The 26263-nt window shown below is 42.5% G+C and overlaps 1 protein-coding gene across 1 annotated transcript in view; it reads left to right on the forward strand.

The window, feature by feature from the left end:
- CHRNB2 (cholinergic receptor nicotinic beta 2 subunit) overlaps positions 1-17563 on the forward strand; it is a 185655-nt gene extending 168092 nt beyond the window's left edge. Inside the window, exons 3-6 of the mRNA XM_069218206.1 lie at positions 958-1002; positions 1161-1270; positions 5330-6305; positions 10299-17563. Of these exons, the coding sequence (XP_069074307.1) occupies positions 958-1002; positions 1161-1270; positions 5330-6305; positions 10299-10469 (1302 nt within the window). The 3' untranslated portion in view covers positions 10470-17563. The remainder of the gene's footprint in view (positions 1-957; positions 1003-1160; positions 1271-5329; positions 6306-10298) is intronic.
- Positions 17564-26263: the final 8700 nt, after the last annotated feature.

Here is a 26263-nt window from a genome sequence, read left to right on the forward strand (position 1 = left end):
CTGTATCCTCAAGAAACACAAACAAATGCATGTCACAGGGATTACACGAAACCTTTCTCACCTCATCACCAACCTAAATTCACTTGCTAGAGCAGATAAGAATGCTTATGTGAAGGACTTTTGTTAGATCACACTGTCAAGCTATTTGGGTACCTAATGCTCCCACTGAATCTCAGTGTTCAAATGTGCCCCTGTGACCACCATCTCCTCCAGATTGCCTGAAGACATCCGGTTGCCATGCAACTCAATCAGGACCTTTATAGGGCACACCATACTCCCTAGGTCCCTTGGTACAGTGTTCATCAAGGTGGGTGCTACATTCTGCTGTCTTCCTTTATGATAAGAGCATTCAAAGTGGAACTACTAAAGACAATGTTAACTCACCCGGGAGGTTAAAGGTGTAAAGCAAAACGTTTTTTCAGCATGCCAGCATTACTTTAACCTGGCTTTCGCATGCAGTCCTGGGCAAAATAGGATCCACTGGCAGAAGGGGAATATACTCTCCTCACGTCTGTCCTTTGCCCCCTAACAGGACCTGCGGTCTCCAGAACACATAGAATTGCACGAGTCAAATTAAGATCTACATTTGAGGAGTTTTTCCCGTGCCTCCACTAACTTTATCAGAAATTCCGTTATAGTGCCAACAGATGAATGAGTAAAGATTTCTTTTACATGGAGCTCTCACTTATGCAAATGCATCTCTGCTGCTTACCAGAGTTGACCTGTGCCTACTGGTTGATGATGCAGCTCAAATAAGCATGATATTGTATAACAGGTGGTATCCGTCAGGGACCTGCTTGCTTTAATGTAAAGTGGGCCCATATTTATGTATGTACAGCTCAGGCAGTTCCAGAGTTATTATCTCTTCCATTCCGAAAAATGTAAAGTTAGGGCACTGAGGCTTACAGACCAGATGTCCATCAATCTACTGACCATGGTGCTCTCTTCTCTTTACAGCATGAGAGGGAGCAGATAATGACAACCAATGTCTGGTTAACTCAGGTGAGGTTAAACGTGTCTATTTCCTCTTTCTATTTTACTTGCTGGGTTTCTCTGTACCATAACAATTTCACCTCTCCTTTACCTTCTTCCTTGTCATTTCCACATTACTATTTTTACTGTTCTAAATACCGCTTATTACTGTTCTGCGTCTGGTGCAGGAATGGGAAGACTATCGCTTGACCTGGAAACCAGAAGAGTTTGATCAGATGAAGAAAGTCAGACTTCCGTCCAAGCATATCTGGTTACCTGACGTGGTCCTCTATAACAAGTAGGTGTTGTGATGCGTGTCTCGGATGATTGAAGGTCTGATATGCAGAGTCACGTTTAGAACCCTATCTACAAGATGCAGGGCAGTTAGACCTTATCCTTAAGAACGGGTAATATTTGCAGACGGATCCAATAGAAAACCTGATACACCTTCTCAGTGAACTAAAACACTTACTTAGACCTTTCATGTAAGTACCAGGAGAAATGCTTAGTTCTTTCTCAACAGTTCATGTTCCATACAATTATTTCAGTAAGTTATGTGGGATGTTATTGACTATAAAACAAGAGCTTTGCTCTACCTTTGGACTTAGAAGGCTACACTGCCTTGTGATCCCACAAGTCCCAGAGAGGAAGAAGGAGATGCTATGGGAAAGTTTTAAAGTCCAGCAGGTAAAGGTGAGGATAAGATGAGCGGTACAAAAGGAAGGTGAGAAAGGGGTGGTAGTCTCTTAAAGTAAAACCTTTCAACTACCTTACAGAACTTACTGGAGCAAGGAACCAGTGTGCCATCTCCATTTATCTAAATGCCACATCTTGCCTGACCTATAACCAAATATACCCGGCAGCCATTGACTTGGGTGGAATGAAAGTTCACAAAGCGGCAACAGTAGTCTGACTGCTGCACATCTCGCTGTATATCAACACTAAAAAAAACAATGGTGCTCAATACACTCCAACACACTTGTTGCTCCGATGTGTACGTTTTAGACAAAAAAATCCTGCTAAGGCAAAAAATACAGCAAGTAGCAGAGCACTCTCAATTATACTCAAACATGTGTCATGAATGATGGCCCAGGAACATGTTGCAATATGATCAATCTCAGAATCAAATGTATATAAAATAAATACACTCAAAAGCTAATTCAGAGGAATAAACTCTGATTGATTTCACAATAAGATGTATACACCGACAAAAGATCTCCTATACAAAAATAATCTCAAATCAATATAAAGTTCATCCTCAAAATGACCAGTTGTTATTGTTAATAATGTAAAAAAGATCTACAATGCATTGATTATCTTGGTCAAATCAAGAATTCAGCATGTGTTTTGTCCCTTTCCAGAGACTTCTTCAAGGTGCAAGAGCAACTAGTTTCAAGCATAAATCCCTGAGCAATCTGAAAATCAATCATGGGCCCTTATAACATCTTCTTCCAAGTTCAAAGTAAAAACAGCTCCAAAGTCTGGAGTATAACTTCATAAGCCGCCTTCTAACAGTAATTTCGGATTTTGGTTCTGAAGATCCACATAGGACTCAGTACAAATACCTTGTTATCTCCAAATCTTAGGACAACTAAGGTTCAACTAATGATGAACAATAAATATTGTGATGAAGGTGGTATGTTCTATGGTGGGTGATGGACCTTGATAAGTCTTGTGGCAAATCAATCTACAAAGCCAGCATTATCATCTCGTAAATAGCACAGAATGAAACTTGGTGTGAAGAATTTAGCACACACCAAGTTAGGCTGGTATCCTATGAGTACTTCTGATGGAAAACTGGTTTACAAGTTCCTGACCTACACTTTCAGGTGAGCCAGCTCACCTTAGAGTCACAGTACGTTGTTCTCCAAGAAGAGCACTTTTATTTCTGCTCCATGTACGGGGGAGGTTATACTCCTTTGAGAACATTGCAATTCAATATTAAATTGCGAACACTGCCTTGGCCACAGTTCTACACAGTTCTAGCTTCGACAATGAATTAATAATCCTTTCAGAAACCTGGAAAATTAACAAAAAACAAAAGCATGTTATGGGAGGAATTCACCTTTTGGATTCCAGGTAACAAACATGCAACCGATGTATTTTAAAACGTGAAGTAAAAGCAAGGTTTATACAGTAGTGTGGGACCTACACCTCAGAAAGCCACACTGCACTTAGGGCTCTCAGACGTAGTTCCCAGTTACTAATCTCTCTGCTGACAGGGAGAGATGTTTTTTGGTGCAACACCCTGCTTCTATTTGCCCTAGTGGTGGAACCATTTGCTAGCATCCTATGGGAAAAAAGCCCAGGGAAGGGCATTCCACTGTGGGACAAGGAGCATGTGATCTCCATGTATGCAAATAACACGTTACTCTACCTCCGTAATGCAACACAAGTGGTGCCATGGAGAGTGTCCCGCCGAGAAGAGCTCCATCTCTGGCCTCTACACCAACTGGCAAAGGACCTGTGACTTTCCAATAAGACATGACCAGCTGAAGCCCCCTGTGGCAATAGTGCGTGTGGGGATTAGGTGGGAACCAAGGATCCTTAAATACCTAGGGGTCAAGATCTACCACTCGGGAACAGACATGCTGGAGGGCAAAGTGGGTGGGGTCCTCCAGGGCCTGCGTAGCTGTGTGGTATTCTGGCACACTCTACAGTTACCCATCATGGCTAGGACTGATCTCATCAAGATGACCATGCTACCCAGGGTACTATACTATTTCACCAATCTCCTGGTTTGGGTTCCGCAATAATGATTCAAGTCTTCCAACATGCTACTGCAGGAGCTGATTTGGCACATTGGGGGAGATAGTGTGGCGCTTTGCACCCTATATCTCCTGACTCAGAGCGGGGGACTGGGACTGCCTGACTGACTGAATATTGTACTACCTGCAGTTGCTTGCTAGATGGCTGAGGGGCTGCAATATCCAAGAACTTGGGGGACCAAGTAGAGAGGCTGTCTTGGTGGAGTTCCTGATGGGGTGAAAGACAAAAACCCATATTCCTGGCCACGGGCTTGTGGAAATGGAAGATGCGCAGGGGCCTGATGGTAGGCTAGCAGCCGCACAATTCTGGACCTTTGGTAAGATTACAACAGCATTACAAAACATATTAGGGGACAAGGAACCTCAGCCACAGACACACTTCAAACCTTGTTTACTTGCAGAGAAGGATGCAGACTGATATCTGTATTGGATGGTGGTTTGTCAGCCTCCAATGACCTGTGGAATGCCTGAAAAAATGGGAGGGACTCTTAGGTAGATCTTTGAGGGTCAAAGATGGGAACAGATGCTGAGCATTCATGTATAATGTCGAGGAACACAAGATTTAAATACACATAAATCAATTATTTACATATGAAGTACCTCACCCCTCACAGGCTGAACGGGATTATGCAAACACAATCCCACTACTGCCCTATATGCACCTTGGTGAATATGGTACGGCATTGCCTGATAATTGCCTCCTTCTGGAAGAGGGCGTGGCAGATTTAGAGCTAGGACCTTCAGCAGACGAGACATACACATGATGGAGATCGGTCTATTGGGCTTGTATAGACACCAGCAGGAGTAGAAAACAAGGAATAGGTTTGTGAACCTTGCCCATGGTGTTGCCTGTAGAGACACATCACGCCACTAGAAGTCCCCAGGGGGTCTGCGACATAGTAGGTGGTGGACAGAGGTGGTCAACTGTGCAACTGCTGAGGGAGCGGCCCTTTAACTAGAAGACGCTAGAGGCCTACAAAAGACAACTCTGGCAGACTGATGGACTGAGATACTGGCAGTCTTTATGACACCAGATGAACAAGATGCGATGTCACCCCCCTCAGAGCCCTAGTGGGACTGTGCTTTCAACATACCCAAACACCTGTTCACTAGACATCCTGGATAGGGTACAGCAGGACACTGCGACTGCCTGACACTGCAACCAAGTAAGCATAGCAAAGATAAAAAATGAATGGAGAGGCCCATAGTGCAAGCTGTTCAAGTTATACAGGACTGGACCAATTAGTTAGTTCACATAAGTGTATACATTTGTCGGGCTCCTACATCATGCACTAACAAAATGACATTGTAAGACAGTGAACCAGATTGCTATTTGATTGATATGAGTAAAGGGTGTCAGTCTCAATAAAGCAATGGCAAATATGTAGGCGATTGGTAACTATTTTTTTTATATGAATGTCCTGCATATGGAGCTTTATTTGTATGCATATGTTTTAAAAAAGACTTTGAGAAGAACAAACCTTTTCTTGGTGCAGTAGGGCCTTTGGCATGTATAGTATGTGACCAACTAGTCTTTGCTTGGCTTTTTTTTTAATGTAGTGGTGACATCGCTTTTTGTCTTTCTCCAGCGCTGATGGGATGTATGAAGTCTCCTTCTTCTCCAATGCAGTTATATCATACGATGGCAGCATCTTTTGGCTCCCGCCTGCTATCTACAAGAGTGCCTGCAAGATTGAGGTGAAGCATTTCCCCTTTGACCAACAAAACTGCACCATGAAATTCCGTTCATGGACTTATGATCGCACTGAGATTGACCTGGTGTTGAAGAGTGATGTCGCCAGTCTGGATGATTTCACACCTAGTGGTGAGTGGGACATCATTGCGCTGCCTGGCAGGCGCAATGAGAACCCAGATGACTCAACCTACGTGGACATCACCTATGACTTCATCATCCGGCGGAAGCCTCTCTTTTACACAATAAACCTCATTATCCCCTGTATCCTCATCACCTCGCTAGCTATACTGGTCTTTTATCTGCCTTCAGATTGTGGGGAAAAAATGACACTCTGCATCTCTGTCCTTTTAGCTCTGACTGTCTTCCTTCTGCTAATCTCCAAGATCGTGCCACCTACATCCCTAGATGTTCCACTTGTTGGTAAATACCTTATGTTCACCATGGTCCTTGTAACCTTCTCCATTGTCACCAGTGTATGTGTCCTCAATGTGCACCACCGCTCACCCACCACGCACACAATGCCACCATGGGTCAAAGTAGTCTTCCTAGATAAGCTCCCAACTTTGCTGTTCATGAAGCAGCCAAGGCAGAACTGTGCCCGACAGCGGTTGCGTCAGCGTCGGCATACCCAGGAAAGGGCAAGTGGTAGCTTCTTCGCCCGTGATGGAGCCAAGTCTTGTACCTGCTTTGTGAACCCAGCCACCATGAAGAAGTACGGTGGCAAGTTTGCAGATGTGCTGGAAAGTGTGAATGGCTTCCGAGAAAGAGAGGCTCGTCAAGGGCGACAATGCTTTTGTGGCCTGGAGGAAGCAGTAGAAGGGGTGCGTTTTATCGCTGACCACATGAAGAGTGAAGACGATGATCAAAGTGTAAGTCGGGGAGAGGGGTTGATGGTGGCAGATTAGCATCCATTATATCAGTGTGGAGAGATGTGAGGGGTGGGGTAAAGAACATTACCTGTGTAATCCACAGCGCAAATGTAGCCTAGTGGCAAAGGTTCCCTTGTACAGAACCAAGTGATGCAATTTTCAATTGCAGCTCCCCCACTTAAACAATGTGAGCCAGTAAAAATCCCTCTATCTTTCTATGCCTCAATTCACTTTCCTGTGAAATGTAGGAGTTTGGATACATGCTGACTTGCCAGTAATAAATCACACACATAAAAAGTAGACATCCATTAAACCCATGGAAAATGGGAACGGCTTTCTTTTCTGTCAGTTCGGGCCATAGACTGCCGTCTAGGCTAGGAATCTCGGTAACAAAACTATGGAGGTTATTACAACTTTGGAGGAGGTGTTAATCTGTCCCAAAAGTGACGGTAAAGTGACGGATATACCACCAGCCGTATTACAAGTCCATTATATCCTATGGAACTCGTAATACGGCCGGTGGTATTTCCGTCACATTTGGGACGGATTAACACCTCATCCAAAGTTGTAATAACCCCCTATGTTACTGCAAGGTGAACATTTGTGTTGAATCATAGGAAGGAGATGAGGCCTAGTAATGGAAACTCTGGCCATGCTGTGACAACAAAAGGGCTGCTTTATATCTTGGCAGTATGTATACTCCGTTGCAGAACAACGGGATGTCCACCAGGACTGAAATTAGGCCCAAAGCCTTTTGAAAAAAATGACAGTCTCTCTAGAAATGTAATGGGTTGAGTTGAGTGCCCCAAAAGAGTTTTTGCTTTGAAAAGTATCAGCAATTACATTAAAATAAATGACTTTTTTTGGAGGAAAGAGAATCTCACATATCTTTTTGGGGGAAAGAGCTTTTCATTGCGGCACAGCCAAATACCTCTTACTGGAGAAAGCTACAGAGCTGGATTGACATTAACCGTTTTGGCGCTCTTATCAAAGAGCCAGACAAAGGCAGGTGAAGCATCGGCTTTTTAATAAAAGAGGCAGCTATAGCATCAGTATTGACGAAACAACCTCCAATATATTTTACCTCTCTACGGATAGGAGGCAGAAAGTTAGTACATGATTGCTCATCTTTTTGGGCGCTCTACCAGCTGCCTGGCACAAAGTGCCTAGAACACAGGGATCATCTCTTATATTAATGACGACTGTAAAACTCTTAGCCCTAGGGACACACACATACTTTCTCTACTCTCGTGCCTAACACCTCTGGTGGGCAGGGCATCTGCCGCTTAAAGTTAAAAACCAAATTTAATTGCATCCTTGTCGCGTGCAATTGAAAGGCTTGTGGTACCTGACCAAGTCCATAGGGCATGTTGCTATGTATCTTCCACCTCTTCAATACCATAATATACCACTCTTTACAAAAAAGCAAGCTGAAGAGGTTCTGGTGGGAGGATGTTATAAACGGGAGAGAAACTACAGCTGAGAGATATGAAGTCATCAAAAGGTTACATTTCTCTTACTCCTCCTCCCTGGCCTGACAAAGCATGAAGACCTCTGACTCAGAAGAGACTGAATTGCCAGTGTGTGTTTTTCATTGTATCACCTTTCCTTAAATGGCATAAAGAGAATATACCAAGTTCAGTTAGCTGTAAAACCCAAAATGTTATAGTCTGCGGATAGGGGAATTAGGTTCAGCCACGAAAAAAGTAAATCCGTGATCTTCGTGACAGTCTTACATGTTAGGTCAAAGACTCCAATAGAGGCCTGACAACAATCTGTGACACCTATTGTCGCAGTGCAGGCAACACGTCAATGAGGTCTTATGGGGTAAGGACCTACCGACCCACTGTCTCCTTACTGAAGGAGAAAAATGGCAGTGTTCAAACTTGCTAAGAGGAAGGGGAGCACTATCGTTAGTTACAGTCAGAGATGATGGGTAGTGCTGTCATTATTTACATTAATGAGAGATGTTGGGGAGTGCTGTCATTGTGTACATTAATCAGAAACGTTGGGGAGTGCTGTCATTGGTACAGTTATTAGAGATAATGGTCTGAGCTACCACTGTTTACATCAGAGATGTTGGGGAGTGTTTTTATTGCTTGCAGTCGCTAGAGGAGATGGGGAGTGTTGTCATTGTTTACAGTTAATAGTAATGATGGGGCGTGCTAACTAGAGACAATTAGGAGTGCTGACATCGTTTACATTGATCAGAGATACTGGGGAATGCTGTCATTGTTATAGTTGCTACAGACGATGGGACGTGCTATCGTTATTTAAGGTCACCAGAGATGATAAGGTGTGGTGTCATTGTTAATATTAATTACATATGTTGAAGAGTCTTGTCATGGTTTTCAGTCACTCACAATGATGGGTAGTGCAGTCACTGTTTATCTTAATTAGAGATGTTGCTGAGCGCGGTCACTGTTTAGTCACTAGGCATGATGGGCAGTGCTCTTGCTATTTGCAGTCACTAGAAATGATGTGTAATGATGTGACTGTTTACTGTCACTTGAGATGGTGTGGAGCGACGTCACTGCTTACACTGGATAGAGATGCTGGGGACTGCTGTCATTGTTTACAGTCACTAGCAATGACGGAAGGTTGTATTATTATTTGCAGTCACTAGAGATGATGTGTAGTGCTGTCTTTGTTTACAGTCACTTGAGACGGTGTGGAGTGGTGTCACTGCTTACACTGGTTAGAGATGCTGAGGCCTGGACTGTTGTCATTGTTTACGGTCACAGCAGTGCTGGTATTGTTTGTGGTCACTAGAGATGATTGTAAGAGCTGTCATTGTTTGCATTATTTAGGGAAGTTGGAGAGTGCTGTCAATGTTTACAATAATTAGAGAAGTTGAAGAGTGCTGTCATTGTTTATAGGCACCAAGGAGTACGAGGAGCTTGAGTATTTTTATTAGCTAAGGAAAATTGGGTGCACGGCGACGTTTATATTTGCTGCGGTAGGAAGAACAAAGTTTACAGTCACTAAGGGATGAGTGCTGCTCTCAGTGTTTACAGTTGGTAAGGATGACATTGAGGGCTCCCACTGTTCACAGCAGCTAAGGATGAGAGAAAGAAAGCCATTGTTTGCTTTCACTGAGCTAATCCTTCCGCATAGGAAAATAGCCTTATTGCTTATAGGAACAGATGCCACTGCGGGTCTTCTGCCATTCTCTACACAACTGTTGTTAAGTTTAATGTTAAAAGGGAAAGACAAAAAGTTAAGGTGAAGAGAAATACTTCAATTGCATAAGGAAATGTGCTGCTGGATGAAAAGGGTGAAGGTAGCAAATGTTTAGAAGTATAAATTCATAATCAATTCACTTTCAGAATTAGAGGTTCGGGGTGGAAAGAGACAAGAGTTTTGTGTGTAGAAGAGCCTAATAAATGGGGCTAACTGGAGGCTTTTTGCAATGCCATAGCAAGTCCTCACATACAGCTTTGCCACAATGGACAGGAAAACGAAAGAGATCTTGAAGTAAGAAAGAAAAAGCAGATATACCAAAGTGACAAAAAACGAGCCGTTTTTTTTAAAAAAAATAAAAAAGGCCAATGACAATGAATAATTGAGCGTTTCAGCACAAAATCAAAATATCAAAGTCCAAACCAAGGCTTATATCCACTATCGAAGATGGTACACCACACACTGATAAATACAATTCATTAACGGCAAATATATCTCTATCAATCCTGAAGACGTGGGAGTATGTTTATTTAAATTCTGTAAGAATGATGGTAGTTATGTGAGCATTAACAATAACTATGATATTTGAAACTTAAGAATATAGTATATGTTTGGGAAATGTGCTTAAAATGGCCTTCCTATAACCACAGAAACTAATGGTTCACTTATAGCTCCATAGAGATCCTTGTATCTTAGTGTTACTGTCCATGTTCTCCTTATATTCAGTGCTTCTTCTTTTACTTGTGATATGTTGTAAATGCTGTTTCAATCACTAACACTACATTTTTCTACACCAACCCTCTTTTGCAGGTAAGCGAGGACTGGAAGTACGTTGCCATGGTGATTGATCGCCTCTTCCTGTGGATTTTTATCTTTGTTTGTGTTTTTGGCACAGTCGGGATGTTTCTGCAGCCACTCTTCCAGAACTACACTGCTAACTCTCTAATGCAACTCAATAACCCGGCACCAAGCGCCAAATAACTGATAAATAGTTTGAAAGATAGAGATGGAAACTTTGTTTTAAATGCAAGACACAAGAGAATGCCTCCGAGAATATTTGGAGACGACATCAATCGTCAAAGGACATGATGGTACAAAATTAATCTTGGCCTTGTTTCGAAGGCCTATCATATTCTGGGTGTCTAACTCTTTTGTTTGGATAGGTATGGGGTACCTCATTACCCACACAGGATAGTTTCTCTGGCCCAGTGGAAATATATCTCCAAGCATCCTGGATAGTCTCTGCATGTGAAGTCTCAAGAGAGTTCATGAAATTGCTTCTTCAGTAACTTCTTTACTGTTTCCAGCGAAGAAGACCCAAGCTTCAGAAATGGTACATGCCATGCCGATGATCCTTCGTCCTGAAGTTCATGCAATAGGTAAAAGATAGGAAGGGTGTTATGAGGAAATGGAGAACAGCACCTCAATATATTAGGAGATGCCATATCATTAACATGTGGCTCTCCTTTCAACATGTGGTTCATGTGATTCTGGGCTTCTTGTGCCCATCAACATATGGTTCACCATCACTAGTGGCTGTCTAGAGTGCAACATTTAAAACCTGTATAGTGGAATCCTTGGGTTTGTCACTGAACACCTTCCTATATATCAATCATTGAGATCTTAAGGCTCACGTCAGTGAAACAATATGTAGTTTTTTGAAACTCTTGGACTTAAGCTCCACAAATGTCCACGTGTTGTAGTCAAACCATAGTCTCCAAGGAGAGCCACTACTGACATGTTTGTGTTTGGAATCCTGAACTTTAAGCTGTATTCTTTTCAACATAGGGTCAAGTGGGATCTTGGTCTTCAAGTCAAACCCCCTTAAATATGTTGTTTGGAATTCTTGACTTCAGTTACCCTGAGAAACATTATTTGGGCATTTTTAAAATCCAAGCTGAGCCTCTTTCAACATGTGGTTTACTAGGATTAAAAGCCAACCAGATTATGTTGAAAACACAGTTTATTAGGAACCTGACGCTTAAGTTGAGTTTATTAACATGTGGGTAATTGGTATCCTGGTATTTGCACCAAGTCATTGGTACCCTTTTCTGGTGGTTCTCAGTGATCTCTAGTTTTGTATTTGTCACCACCTGGTGAGCATTAGACCCCATGGAGTTCAGTGGGTTGCAAGGCTGTAGGAGATGTTTACACTAGAAAGGAGATGCTCAAAGTGTCTTCATACTGGACAGTCTACAAAGTGTAGCTATTTGGCATCATGGTCATCAAGATAGTCGTTTGGGATTATGGCCATTAAGCTTAGGATCTGTTAATGTCGTTTATAAGGATAGTAAATGAGGATCACTGAAATTCTAATGAACAAGTGGCAAGCATAAACATGTGTGCTATAGGGATCATGGTCATGAAAGTGAGATGTTATCAGGTGGTTTACTGGAAACTTGGTCTTAACATTAAACACTCTTCAATGTGTGCAATTCAGACTCCTTGTCTTCAAGAGAGGTCTTTAATATTAGCAAGTATTAATCCACTTTAACTTGTGATTTATTGGGTCTTAACTTTAAACACTCTATAATGTGTGCAATTCAGGAACCCTGTCTTCAAAATATGTCTCTAACATTAGTTACTATTAGTTCCCGTTAACTTGTGGTTTATTGGGATCCTTCTCATCAAGCTGGGACTTCTTTAATAAGTGGTATATTAGGAATCCTGGTCTTCACATAGAGTTCCTATCAACATATAGCTTACAAGAATCTTAATCTTCAAGTTGAGTCTTCTTCATGCATGTTTTATTGTGATCTTAGTCTTCAAGGTTGATCCCCTCTTAATGGCTAGTTATTGGGAATCTCCAATTCAAAATGTGAATCTAGAAATTTAGAATAAGTCTACTTCAACGCCTGGATGTTTGGTATCTAGTCTTCGAGAGGAGCTTTAAATATGTTTTTATCTGGCACTCTGCTCTTGAAGGCGACTCCACTCGTGGTTTATGGGAAGCATGAATTCAAATTGCACCTTAATCAACTTGTTACTCTTCAGCAATCTGCTTTTACAGCAGTGTCTCCTTCAAGCTTTTGTTTACTGAGGCTGCTACGTTGAAGCTCAGCATGTTGCATGCACCATGGGCATTTGGGTCTTTCAGTAAAACACATAAGAGTGGAATTCAGCCTGACCCTGCCCTTCCTACTAGGTTTAACGTTTTCATAATGGTGTCTAGTCAATGAGACCTATTTCTTACTGAGCAACATCTCCATGGAACGCAATGAACCACTGAGTGGATCAATGAGCATCATCATAACTTTCTTACTTTTTAATTTTCACAACTTCTTGGGCAGGGACCAGTAAGACCCTTTATTTCATGTTTAGCATTTTGCGCTCCTCTGAATAGCGAGGCATTAGACTGCTGACATAGACACTTTGCCCTTGTGGTTCTTCATGATCTCTGGCTTTCTACTTTTCAATGCAGGTTGAGCATTAGACGTCATGGATCACAGAGGGTTGTAGTAAATATCTACACTAAAAAGGAGATGATCAAAAAATACGTATTTAGGTCCAAATCATATTCACTTGATACCCTGCCAATGATCCTCTGTGTCCTTTTCTGAGCGGAAAGTTTTAACTGCCACAAAAGCCTAGAATATTTGCTTGGAAAACCTTCCTTCAATAATAGCCTGGCAAAGTGTTTGAGAATTTTTTCAAGTCTTAAAGACCTGATAATAGTCTACTTTTCTGTCTCGAGAGTCTAACAGGAAAAAGGAAACTGTCCCTAAACAGTCTTTCATCAGGGTAATCTCTCCTCCTCTCAATATACCAGAAGCAACAAAAAAAAAAAAAAAACTTATTTTCACAGCACAAACTAGAACAAATTGGAATCTGTGACATATTCGCTACCTCTGGTAAACACAGTGAACAACACCCTGGCAAGCAATCAAGCTTTATTTACCTTAATTTCTTTTTAGAAAGAAAGGTAATGTCTCTGGAAGCAGGGAAAATTCTAGTAGGATGCACAGCAAAGAGGAAGGGTGGGTTTTAAGAGCTACATTTAATCTATGAACACTATTCACATTCTTCAAGAAACTGATTGCAGCTTGCCTATAGTGTGATCTTACGTAACTACAATGAGTAATGCAGGTCTTCACCTCATCAGTTAGTTAAAATTTGATGCTATTTGCTTTAACGGATTATGGACAAAAAAGCAATAATTGAATCTTAAAAAGGATGCAGCATTTAAGCTGGAGGGAAGCACTTGTGGGAGCTGATCAGAATGCAGTTTAACAACTGGGTTCTCTAGTAAGACACATGTAATGCAATATTTTACATAGACACTAGCCACTGGCAGATAAGATGTGTCAAAAATCAGGAACTGGCCTCGTGGACTAGACACCACAATCCTGTAATCTTAACTTCCCATAGAGCGTTCTGGATTCACCTGCAAGGCTATACTCTATAGGAAAGTGCACGTATGACAATTTTGCCAATCTTCAAGTAAAGAAATGAAGAATGTTAAAATAGTTTAGATCAAAAGACAAATATTAATTAGAAATTATAATTAGAATTGGAACTAGGAGTCAAGGGCTATAGAGCTTCAAATGTTGTTCTAAAGGTAATAAAAAGCTCAGCTAGTTACAATCAAAACACGGAAAGAGAGTAACTGAATAAAAGAAATAACAGCAGTGTCTTCTTCAATCATTGTTCAACACTCAGACTGGTAGTTATAAATAGCTTGAACCAGCAGCTGAAGAGGCAAATGCGTGGTGAGTTAACACTTGGGTAAATTATGCCAAGTGTGGAGTTGAATGAGTCACAGAAGAAACGGCGATGTTACATACTGGATCGTAGTGTAGAAATGCTCGAGATGTTAAAATAGGCAGGTGAAATGAACTTATATATGTAGCTTTTGAGGCACATCATAAATGTGAGAGCTGAATCCACGCTGCCAGGAGTGCTGAAGTTGGTTTGTGCCTAAAACATTCAAGCTTATTATAGCACGTCTGAAATCTCCATGGCCCATGTACTGACCAATTTATCAAGGATTTCGTGGTCCTCCGCACAAGGCACTGTCAGTTAAGGCTCTCAGGTGAGAAGGAAAGAAGCCTTCCTGGACAAGCAAGATATAAGGTTTTGACTTATGCAAAAACATTCACAGATGTCTTACGGGGAGTAGATACCATTTGCAGCTCACATGTTCGAGCAGGCTTAAATTCAACCCTGCGAGACCAAAAAGAGGCTTTCAGGTTATAACCCCGAGAATCGGTTCTGTGGCTAAGGTTTCTTATTTCTTTTATATTCAAAGGTGGTTCTGAGAAAAGGTGTCCTGGAAGTGGGCAAACTGCATAATGGTGGTAAAATACTTCACAAATACATCACAATTCCCATACCAGCACCACATTCCTTACCTCCAAATGATGCACTTCCTTTTTTAAGAGTATGCTTTGAGGCATGAAAACTCACAAAGGTGTCTGTCCACAAAGGCCCACTAAGGCTTGGGAAAGGTTACATTGATCAGGACTGTTTCCCAGGGGATTTAAGAAATCCATGGTTACTCTCCAAGGAATTTTGTGTGAATTAAACAAGCAGAAGAAGCAAAACATGTTTAAAGTTAACATAACTCTTACAGAGCAATCTCACTCTTCTATTGACAGGTTGATACCTATGATGAATCTGTCCTGGAGGAGCCAAGTGACTAATAATATATATTGATGAGGGCCTGACAGCTTCTCAAAAATAACGTTTCACAAAAACCATGAAAAAAAGCAACAATCAATGACAACATTAAAGAGTTGGCAGCCAAAGCCAGACCTATTGGCTTTTCCAATGATTGTCTTTGAAGAGGCCAGTCACAGGTCTACCGTGTGTTGAGCTGCTTATATTTGACACACCATATTCTGAAATAACAAACTGAAACTGTACTGCAGATGCCTTTGTGTCGGTTCCCTGTACTTGGCAGCTTGTCCATGAAAGTTGGCCTTTAAATGCTAATGACTGAGGGTTCTTCTTAAAGCCCTCTATGGGTCCTATTACAAGCTGGGTACAAAAACAGAGATGCAAATTAGGCACAGTTTCTGTAATCGCCAGGTTACACACGTCAGACTGGTTAATATGCCAAATATGTATGTTTTTTCCTCATTCAAAAGCAACACAAACTGGCACTCTGCGCTATATGCGTTCCCGATTTTGCTAGGCTACACCTGGCAAAAACAGAGTGCCAACGTAAGCGGGAGAAGGGATTTACAACCAACTTGTATTTCTGTTTCAGATGCAAAATCAAAGCCCAAAATTGTATTGGTGGCTCAGTTTGATTCACTTTCATTTTGCCAACTGGTGGAGCTCTTTCTTACAGATACCAAGCTTGTAGAGTTTGCTGTCAGCACCTTTGGTATGTTTTAGGCCAGCTTCCACAGTGAGTCATCAGCCTGTACTTGGGTCTCCCTTAAGTCTTGCTGAGACGACTCCAGGTGACTTGAAATGCTGCTGGGCGCCTGGTCCTTTGTCTGCCACCTCGCTGTTCATCTCAGACAGCTGCACTGGCTACCAATCATTAAACACGCCCAGTTCAAAGCTTTGTTGTTGGCTCACAGAGCATATTATGGCATTGGTCCAACATACCTCCACGACTGGTTTCTTCCTTGTTCTCCACATAGGCTCCCCAGATCACGTAAGTCCTTATTGCTAAAAATTCCAAATTTAATGAGGCCAGTCATTCTCCTTCCTAGCAGCTAAGGCTTGGAATGAACTCAGTCTTGACAATCGTTCCATCAAACCGGGGAACCATTTTCAGAAGCTCCTGAAGACTTGGTTGTTCACTTCATTGCAACTGCAAGCTTCAACAGTGTCTCTAGTTATTTAGCTAACACCTGGACGCCCTTCGGGATAGCTTTTTGAGCTTTAAAAATCAGCTCGTTTATTCATTCATCTGTTCAGTGGTTCCAATTTTACAGATTCTAAGCCAGTCTAATGTTTATTGCCATCTGTTCTCCTGTTGGCTAAAGGATCTAAACATTAGACATTCTCTGTAACTGAAGGTAAATAAGGTGCGAATGTGCCGTAGCCCCGGGAAATGCACATTTCAATGATGTTCCATTTATTGGGGCAAAGGATTCTTTAGAGCTCTGGCTGGTGGGAGAATCACAGAAAGACACGTTTATGAAACTGAGGCAGAGAGGTATTCCAGGGCCCATCAAACATGATCTGTGCACATCAGCTGCAGAGAAAGAGATTGACAGGGAGCATGTAGCTCAAAGAGAAGGTTGTGCCACAGGCAGCAACGAGGAAACAGTTATGAGAAAGCGGTGAGGTGGAGATGCAGGTGGAAACTCTTAAGTGCAAATATGAAGGACCTGAAGAAGAAACTAGTGCACGAGCAAGGCCTACAGGAGTTGTACTAATTGTATGTCATATCACTCCAGTGAAAACAAAGAGCAAGGGTGTAAAGGGAATGGAATAATGCAGGAGTCCCAGGAGTGATGCCTAGTGGTTGGGTGGGACCAGGCACGTGCTCAGGCCTCCAAATCTTTGCTCTATTATGTGCCATGCATAGTTCTTCTGTCCTCCTCCTATGGAGAGGACACCCCATTAGTTTGGAGACGTCTCACTTAGATAACGAAGCACTGCAATTACCAGTTCTATCGTACTGTGTAAATACCTGAGGCATATATCGAGAATTACCCTTATTGAGTATACCACAATTTTATGATCCACACTCAATATCGCCTTAGGTCAGCATATTGATGTTCAGAAAGATCCCTTTAAACACACAGCAAGCAATAGAAATGCCTTAGATGGGCAACAGCACCAACAACAGCCCTGGCCCACCTGAGCAGTTGACTCTTAGAACAGCTTTAGCGCTTGGCATTGCACTATATATGCCAAGTTTGTCCATACTCCTTTGTTAGCCTCACGGATCGGTCTTCCTCACAGCACTGTCTAGTGTTCTCCTTACACAATATAAGCCCTTCAGTATGTCCTTCACCATACCCAAAAAGGCATCACACCCACTGTCCCGAGTCACACATAATTTTCCCAGCAATGGCCTGTCCTGTGCAAACACGATGCAATTTTTTGCTGACAGGACTGTTGCATTTTGTATTGTACTTGTTAAAACGCTAATAAAGTTGCTATTGGACCTCAACATATCCTTGTTCAAATTTGTAAACCTAGAATATATATGTTTTCCAGTTTTATTTTGTACATTGCACCAGGGATTTGGTACAACGTTGATTATTTCTATCCACTTTACCTGCATACATACTCTTCCAAATCTCCTGCACTTCCAATGGGCTTTACTTGTTCTAAGGGAAAATCTCTTTGGTAAGTTAAACCTATGGCTCCTGTGACGTAAGAAGTAGAAGACAATTTCCTTGATGGAGGAGAACAAAGGGCCTAATTTATTGTTCGGCAGGCTGCTCGCCGGGGTAGTGGAGGACATTACATCTGTCATCCTTATTTATTACTATTGGCCAAATTCAGAGATCACTGCCTGGAATCTCTGCATCTTCAGAGAAAAACAATGGTTCTTCTGAAGGCAATAAAAGTATGGTGGTCAGCTCCATCACCTAGGCCGCCAGTTCACAAAATGTTTTTGTTTTTCAGAAACAAACTCTCAAAGCTGGAGTTTCTGGGGAAAAAACTAATGGCCCTAGTCTTATCACTTTTCTTCCAGGTTTCGCTGGATACACTTTTTTCCTGTCTGTGATTGTCAAGTTTTTTCCAGGTGGTCATGGCCAAGAAAAAAACAATTCTGCTTTAAATAGGCAGGTGTCTGATCTCGTTACTTTGATGGCCACTACTCCATCAGAGCACAGAAGCAAGTTTTTGACTGCAGGGGGGTTTGGGTGGGGCACCTCCGTGATAAAATGACTGTATACCGGACTCATACGAGGCCAGGCCAAAGGATTGGTGGACCAGGTACTCTGTGACATTTATGACGGTGTAGCTGGTCTGCCAAATTCTAAATAAGGCCCAAAGTCTTGCAGCCAACAAATGTAAGACAGTTGGGGATACACTCTTCATGAGAGATAGCAGGAATACTACAAGATTTAACAAACACAAAAAAGGACGATGACAATACTTCTTTATTTGAAATTTCACATATAAATGAAGGTCTCACCCACATCGAATAGTAGCTGAAAGCCCATGTTACCTATAGCAATGTCAGTTCAGGATCTTGTTACAGCAGAGGATTCACAGATATGATGAAATCATAACTGTTCCCTTCTTCAATGCAGACTCCCATGACTCGAAAAATACTTTAAACATTTACGTACCACCCCCTTTATTTACATCCATAATTGAAAGAGAAAGATAATTGGCTATTGAATATCTCCACTAAAAACACACAACACTATGCATACTATAAATGTCTGTAATAATGGAATCATAAAAATTGAAGCAAATCATTTTACTCTGCGGAAATTTCGATGTAATTTTTACAATTTAAAGGAAGCGGTTTCTATTTTTTTCTCATTCACCAATAACCCCAAAATTGATCTAAAGTCACAGAATACGCACACAACAAGCAGCTTTATCTCCACCCCATTGCCAATTCACTTCTCCTCACAGCACTAGACAGCCCCCATTTCCATCATTAAACTGAGTCAAACAAAAAGTGATAAATGGTTCACCAATAAACTATGATATTTAGAACACATAGGCAGAGCGTTGGAAAGAATATAGAATAAAATAAAGATACAATTTGACCATTCATCCTTCTGAGGCTACAAATCCCCTTGTTACAGAGCCAAAAAAGTATGTATTCAAGCCCATATTTCAGAGCTAGGCTACTGAACCAGGCAACTATTGTATATCTACAAAGAGATGGTGCCCCCTTGCCTTACATCAACCCCTTTTTGCTCTTTAAAGATCTTAGTGATAACCTCATCCTATTCACAAAGGAAATTGGTGCCTTAAGAAAACATCTCCTCTGCCCACCCATGGTCTACACGCTACAGTCAATCGGAATCTCTTTCACCACCCACTTCTTGAGTTCACTGCTGCCACTAAGGATGCCAGAAGATACATTTTGAGGTCATTCACAAAATTCTCCCCTTCCTGGGATGTCTGTAGTACTAATGTGGTTAACTCTGCACACACTTTATTGGTGACTCTCTTTATCACAGTACTGATTAATTGTCCCCTCTCTAGTGGAACTGTTTGAAATGGGGTTTCTGGTTCACTAGGGTATGCACCTCAGTCAGGCAGAACCCACCACTCTAGTCAGGGCGAAGGAGTTACACACCCAAGATGCTCACCCCCTTGGTAGCTTGGCACGAGCAGTCAGCCTTATCCCAGAGGCAATGTGTAAAGCGTTTGCACAACACATGTGACACAATAAATACATCACAAAGGAAACACAACACCCAGTTATATAAAAATAAACTGTATTGAATAAAACAACATTAGATCAAACAGGACCTGTATCAGCAATACCCTGCTACACAAGCAGTTGTCAGAACATCACACAAGTTCCTAGTACTCTGCGACAATAAGCAGTCGTCAGGTAAACATAAATGTTACTGGTTATTCTGCAACACAATCAGGTCGTCATTATTACCAAGAATGTACATGTCAGGATAAACATATCACCAAAATGGCAGGACATTATCATGAATGCACCTGCGTGTATATTATAAGAGGGGCGGTAAACCCGTCCTCATATGTGAAACGTGGGAGCTCCTGTGCTCCTACTCGAAAGGATTTGGTACTCTGACAAGCACTGTGTCCACCAAGGAGCTCACATGCTCCTACTACAAAAAATGTGGGTGGATAGAGCTTGGCAGGGATGGGGCCTCTGTTGAGATTTCCCTTCCAGTCCTAGGAGCTGCCCAGAAAAATAAAAATTGCCCCAAAAGGTATGCCTCGAATGGTTGGGTGAGGGAAGGAGCCCACCACTGAGAATGAAGAGACCTCGCTTAGTCTCCCCACCTCTGCGACCAACATGCGCCCGCTCTGCTACTAGGAGAAATATGGTATTTTTCCTGCCGTGCCTCCGGAGCCTGGTGGACAAGTATGGTTGGGCTGTGCCTCGGGGATTTCTCTTGCTGAGCCTGTGGCGAATCCTCCAAGACGCCTCCGCCACCCAGAAAGTTACGAGCGGCTGCCGAGCGGAACAGAGCCAACCCTATGGCTCCGTCTCCAGCCGCAGGTGCTCCTCTCACCAGTGTGGGGGTTGCCCCAGCAAAACCAAAGTTGCGTGCTTCTCTCACCCTAGGCCTGGGGCAGCCAGAAATACCCAACGCTTTCATGCACTGCAACAAAAAGAATGGAGCGCTCTTCGTGCTGTGGGGGGAGAACAACCAAACAAAACGGGCTTTATGCGCTAGTCCAAAGATAAATCAGGGAGCAGGACACAGCGCCTCCCCCAGGCCGCAGGAACTTGAGTGCAGGGGGAAGGGGCACACCACCCAGCCCCTGGAGATAGCAATTGGGGAACAGGCTGCAGGGCCCCATCAAGCAGGCCAGCTCAAGGGTTCACAGCCAGTGGCAGTCCCTCTCAGTGACCTAGCAGGTCACAGGTCAGCACAACAGCAGGGCGGTCCCAAGGAGGTTCCTGGCCAGTCCTTCCAGCAGCATCCGTTGTCCATTTCAGTACATTAGTGTCTAAAAATGTGGGGAAAGGCCTCCTGTACTTATATTCATTTTGAGCAGTCTCCACAAAAGGGGGGAACGGGGTTCCAACCAGTACTCGAGTGTCCCCTTTCTTCTCCAGCACTGGCTCCAGACATCAGTGTGGGGAGTGGGGGAGGGGGGAAACTAGCCCTTTGTGTGAGGCCCGGGCACAGCCTTTACAAGTGCATGTGTGCCCTGCCTCTCCCTATCCCAGGACAGGAAGACCATTCAGTATGTAGATGCACTCTTGTGACACCGCCACACTCCCTGTGTACAGGCTGTCTGAAAAGTATGCACAAAGCCCAGCTGTCACTCTGCCCCAGATGTGAACTGGAGTCAAGCTGCCACACAGAGTCATAAGAACAGAGAAATGCCCAATTTCTAAAAGTGGCATTTCTATAATGGCAATAAAAAAAAATCCACCTACACCAGTAAGCAGCATTTCTCACTACAATTACAACCATACGAAACATGCCTACGCTAACCCCCCATAGATTAGACAATACCACTTAGACATACGTTAGGATGTTAGGGCATTTCCAATGCAATTCTATGAGAAAGGCAGCACTAACAGTAGCGAGGAACCAAATATGCTGTTTGTCATTACCAGGACAGGCCACACAACCAGGCACATGTACTGCCTTTTACCCACTCAGCACCCTCACCGTAGTGCTAGCTAGGGCCTACCTTAGGGGTGACATATGTAGAAAAAGGGGAGTTCCAGGCCTGACAAGTAAATTTAGATGGCAGGTCCCTGTGGCAGGCCCTATAGTAGCAAGCCTGAGGCAGGTTTGAAAAGCTACGTCTGTGGGTGGCGCTGCAGGTCCACTAATAGCATTTATTTTGCAGGCCCCGGGTAAAAGGATACCACTGTACAACGGACTTACAGGTAAATTAAATGTGTCAATTAGGTGAAGGCCAATCATACCAAATTTAGAAGGGAGACCACATGCACTTTAGCATTGATCAGCAGTGATAAAGTCCTAGAGCCAACAAAAAGAGGTAAAAAAAAAAAGAGGAAGGCAAAACTTTGGGGCTGACCCTGTAGAAGGGCCAGGTCCAACAGAAGCTATCCCTCTAACATATCATAATCACTCCTACATTACAGATACTTTGTAAGGCCATGAAGCTCTCTCCTACTTCTGTCCTATTTCTGCTGCAGTGTCACAAGAAGCATTGTAGTTTTGGCCTCCTCAGTGAGTTTAATTAGGGTTTTAGACTCCTATTAAATATCACGTAACTTCTCCTCAACACCGAGGAGGGAGGAATACACAGTACTTTGGTTCTAGTAGTTCTTTCAGATACCATTTACACCACTGGACACAAACTGCGCTTCCACAACTTGTCTCCTCTTTGTGCTTCTGTGAGATACCTTTGTCAAGATTTCCGTCTTTCCTTGTACACCACACATGCAGCTGGTCAATTGATCTCCAGAAAGTTCAACTTCATGTGTGTGGAGTACCTCAAGGTTTGTCTTGATGTCAAATCCTATTCAACGTTTACACAGCACTAGTTGCTAGTATACTGGATTCTAACAATATCAACCATCATATCCGTGTCAAGGTCAAAGTAAAGCTATAAATAAGGGCCTCATTTAGAGGAGAGAGATAACTGGACATCAGCCAGAAAATGGTGGATGTCCCACCTGTCCTCCTCTTCATTTGCAATTCTCATTCGGAGTCAGGAGGGAGGGTCCCTGATGGCAAAGGCACCTCTGTTTCTACCACTAAGAAGCCCATTATGAGGACCTGACATGTTTTGAAAAGACAACAAGGCAATTTCACTGACGTACTTTGTGGCTGGGGCCGCCATATAAAATCATGGCATTCCTGGACAGAATGATTCATGAAATGTCCCCCATACCCTGAGAGAAACCTCCCACTGCTTAGCAGCCATCAGATGGGCCAGCATGCATGGAGGACATGTGATGAATCAATTTTCCATTAAGTGTATCTGGCGATGTACCTACAAGTGTTAGTGAAACATGTTTGCAAAATGGCAGATGTATTTAGATTTAGCTGGCCAGCTACCACTGGAACTGAAGAGCTACTGCTTCTGCCACAGTAGTGATGTGGCTGCTGTGCCCTCAAAATTGAAATTAGTTTCTCAGCGTCTCTGCAACTAATCAGGCCTACCTCCTACCTTCAGAACAGTCTGGTCAAATACAAAGATGGAAGGGGTAAAACTCTGCCTCATAAGGAAACAAGGAGTGCAGATGCAAGAACCCTGTAAAAAGAGCTACATGAATACAAAAGTCAAAGAGGTGAGGAGGGTGGAAGTGGGCTGAATTTGAAGGATAAATGTAGCAGAATACAAGTGAGATCTGTTTCAGAAGTTTAATAAAAGCCCAGAACTAACAATTGTAATCTAAATGCCGGAACAATACTGAACTGCCCACTTAGGTTCATCTATACCATGGATACTCAAAGTACGGCCCGCGGGCCTCATGTGGCCCCCTCTGACCTTTACGTGCGCCCCCCTGGGCAACAGGAGCACTGGGCTGCTGTTTGCTCGATTCCATACTAATAATAAAAATATTAAATAGGCACACAATCATTTATTTCAAACTTAAAAGAAAGGAAATAACTAGGGACTCCTGCACTTAACTTTAGAAACACCTTCATTTTTAAAGACCTCTTGCAGCGGTAAGTGTCATAAACTAAGACAGTCTCTTCAAAATTAAAAAAGTGTATTGAGTTAACATGCAGAACCTTTTCACCTTAGTACAATTTATTTTATCATTGCATTGAGATGTATTCATTTAAAAGTGATAGTTTTCAAACATAAATTTGGAAACATTAATTCTTCCCTTTACCCTGAGAACAGCACCAATAGCAAATTAAAGAGGCAAGTCACTTGGTATGTGCGCTTTATGGGTGGCCTGGGTTCCTACCATACATGAACAACATAAACATAGAAGCGGGTTTTGTGCAGTGCACACCATGAAATCATATAATCTGAGGTCCTCTTATATGTGATAATGCAGGAAAAGGAGGGGATGTGATATTAAACAATTGCCTAGGATCACACAATTTAGAAAAGTGGGTAAGCCAGGATTAATTCCAGGTTTTCTGGTTTCCCATTGTTAATTTCAGCCACTAGATGTATATCCTTTGCTTCTCCTACACCTATCTTGCCACCAATCCCCGCCAGCCACCCTACCGACCTCCACTGCCCTGGCATCAATGCGGCCCCGGGCACATCACAGACCAAACTTTTTGGCCCCTGGGAAAATGTTTGCGAGTACCCATGATCTATACCATTACTGAAAACAAATGGACAGATTATACAGCCGATCGGTCTATTTTTCCATCAATTTATTTTTCATTGTAAGATTGCCTTAGTATTTTGTTGAATTTGAAAGCCTTCTGCAAAGTGATGTTATTGGTAGTCCGGCTCTGTGGTGCTTAAGCCCCTCATCACTAGTGCACGCTGCAGTGATGGTAAACATAGTAATGTGAGATCAGATCTCCACCTCATCTCATCCATCCGCAGAAGAGCGCCAATTTTCATTATGAGCATCTAGACTTTCACCATACGCAGAGCATACACTGATGGGATGTGCACCCAGAGGGGCAAACTTGGGCCAAATGAGGATCAAGATAAAGACTGCACCGCAACTAACACCATGGCCTCTATTACCTTCTTTTCAGATAGGTGTGCATCTTCTACACTGAATATATGTTATTCAAGAATAGCAATGAGGCATGAAGAGGATTGGTGTGGGCAGGAAATCTTGACATATATCTATATCTCAGGCTTTACAGTGGAGATACATTGCAGGACCCAAAGCAGTGAGCTGAGGACTGGACTCAAAGCAAAGCAGAACATCTAGCCAACAAATACACATCTTCCCACTAGCGAGAAAACACGTCCATTACATATAGAAAGGTGTCTCGATTAAGACAAAAAAAGGAATACATCAGGTTGAGAGGATTTCTAGATTATGCGTTAATACATTAATCATTCCCTGCAATCACACTTCTTTTAAATCAAAAGGTACCTCCTCACCATCGCATGCTCAATAGTTCAAATTTAACCATCCACAATATCATATCTTGTGCAATATTACAAGATTGTAAGTGATGGAATTTAGAAGATGTTGTTAGTTAGAAGTGAACCACTGGTCTATCATAATTTTTATGAGGCTCCATGTCATAAAGTTCTTTTGGACACATTTTTAGTTCCTTTTTACTATATGATGGCTTCCAGTTTCTGAAATTAATTGATGTCTTGAGGGCTTATCATTTTTTCTTCTTTCTTGTGTTTTTTGTTGGAGTTAAAATATTTTCTAGATGAGAACTTGGAGAATTCTTTGGGAATTAAAGGACTGATCTATACGGCTCTTGTCATGGCATGCTGTGCATAGCTCTAAATGGTCAAAATGATAGGATGAGGTGAAAGCTAAGGTAAATGATTTATGGAAACCCCTAATTCGAGAGGTTTAGCTGCATCACTTGCACCCTGCACTAGCAATCATTATCATTATCAATGAGTCTGTGAAACAACACCTACTGAAAACGAGATCTATGACTCAGTTTTCTGTTTTTAAAGGTAAGCAATCACATTTTGACCACACTATTGCTCTTCATATTGTAATTTTGTGCCAGTATGTGCCCAATAACAGGCTGTGCTCAAAATTGGGAAAACATACCTTCCATGTTTGAAGTATGTGTTTTCATTTTACCTTCTATCACTGAGAGGCAGCCTCTCGACAGTCTACACTTAAAGAGCACATCTTGACATAATTGCTTGTACAACTGACTGGAAAAGTGCCCGTGTTTAATTTGTCTTTCTTTTCTTGATGGACTGCAGCTGGAGAAGCTCTATAATTTCTAATGGCAGCCTAACAACTGACAGACGTGTCCTGGGATGATGGGAGAATTCTGCTGTGTGCCTTATTTGTAACCAGCTGTTGGGTGGGCATAACTTGGCTATAGCTTTGGCCAAGACAGGACCAGCACTGGTTGCACAGAAGATGGGCTCACATCTTTGGCTTGTCAGCACAAGTGCAGACACATTGCTTTTTTTGGCCATTCGAGCCACGTAGCATCATAGTTGTATACCTGTAGGTACTGCAGGTGATTGGGCTTGCTCCTAAGTAACTTTTGCCTTATTACAGAATAGAAGTACAACGTCCCTACCTATCCAGACAATATTCCAGTAACACCAGCTATGAATCATTTAGAGTCTGTGGGAGTTGTGCCAGCCTGATA

This window comes from Pleurodeles waltl, chromosome 12, assembly GCF_031143425.1.
Source record: "Pleurodeles waltl isolate 20211129_DDA chromosome 12, aPleWal1.hap1.20221129, whole genome shotgun sequence".
Lineage (NCBI taxonomy): Eukaryota > Metazoa > Chordata > Amphibia > Caudata > Salamandridae > Pleurodeles > Pleurodeles waltl.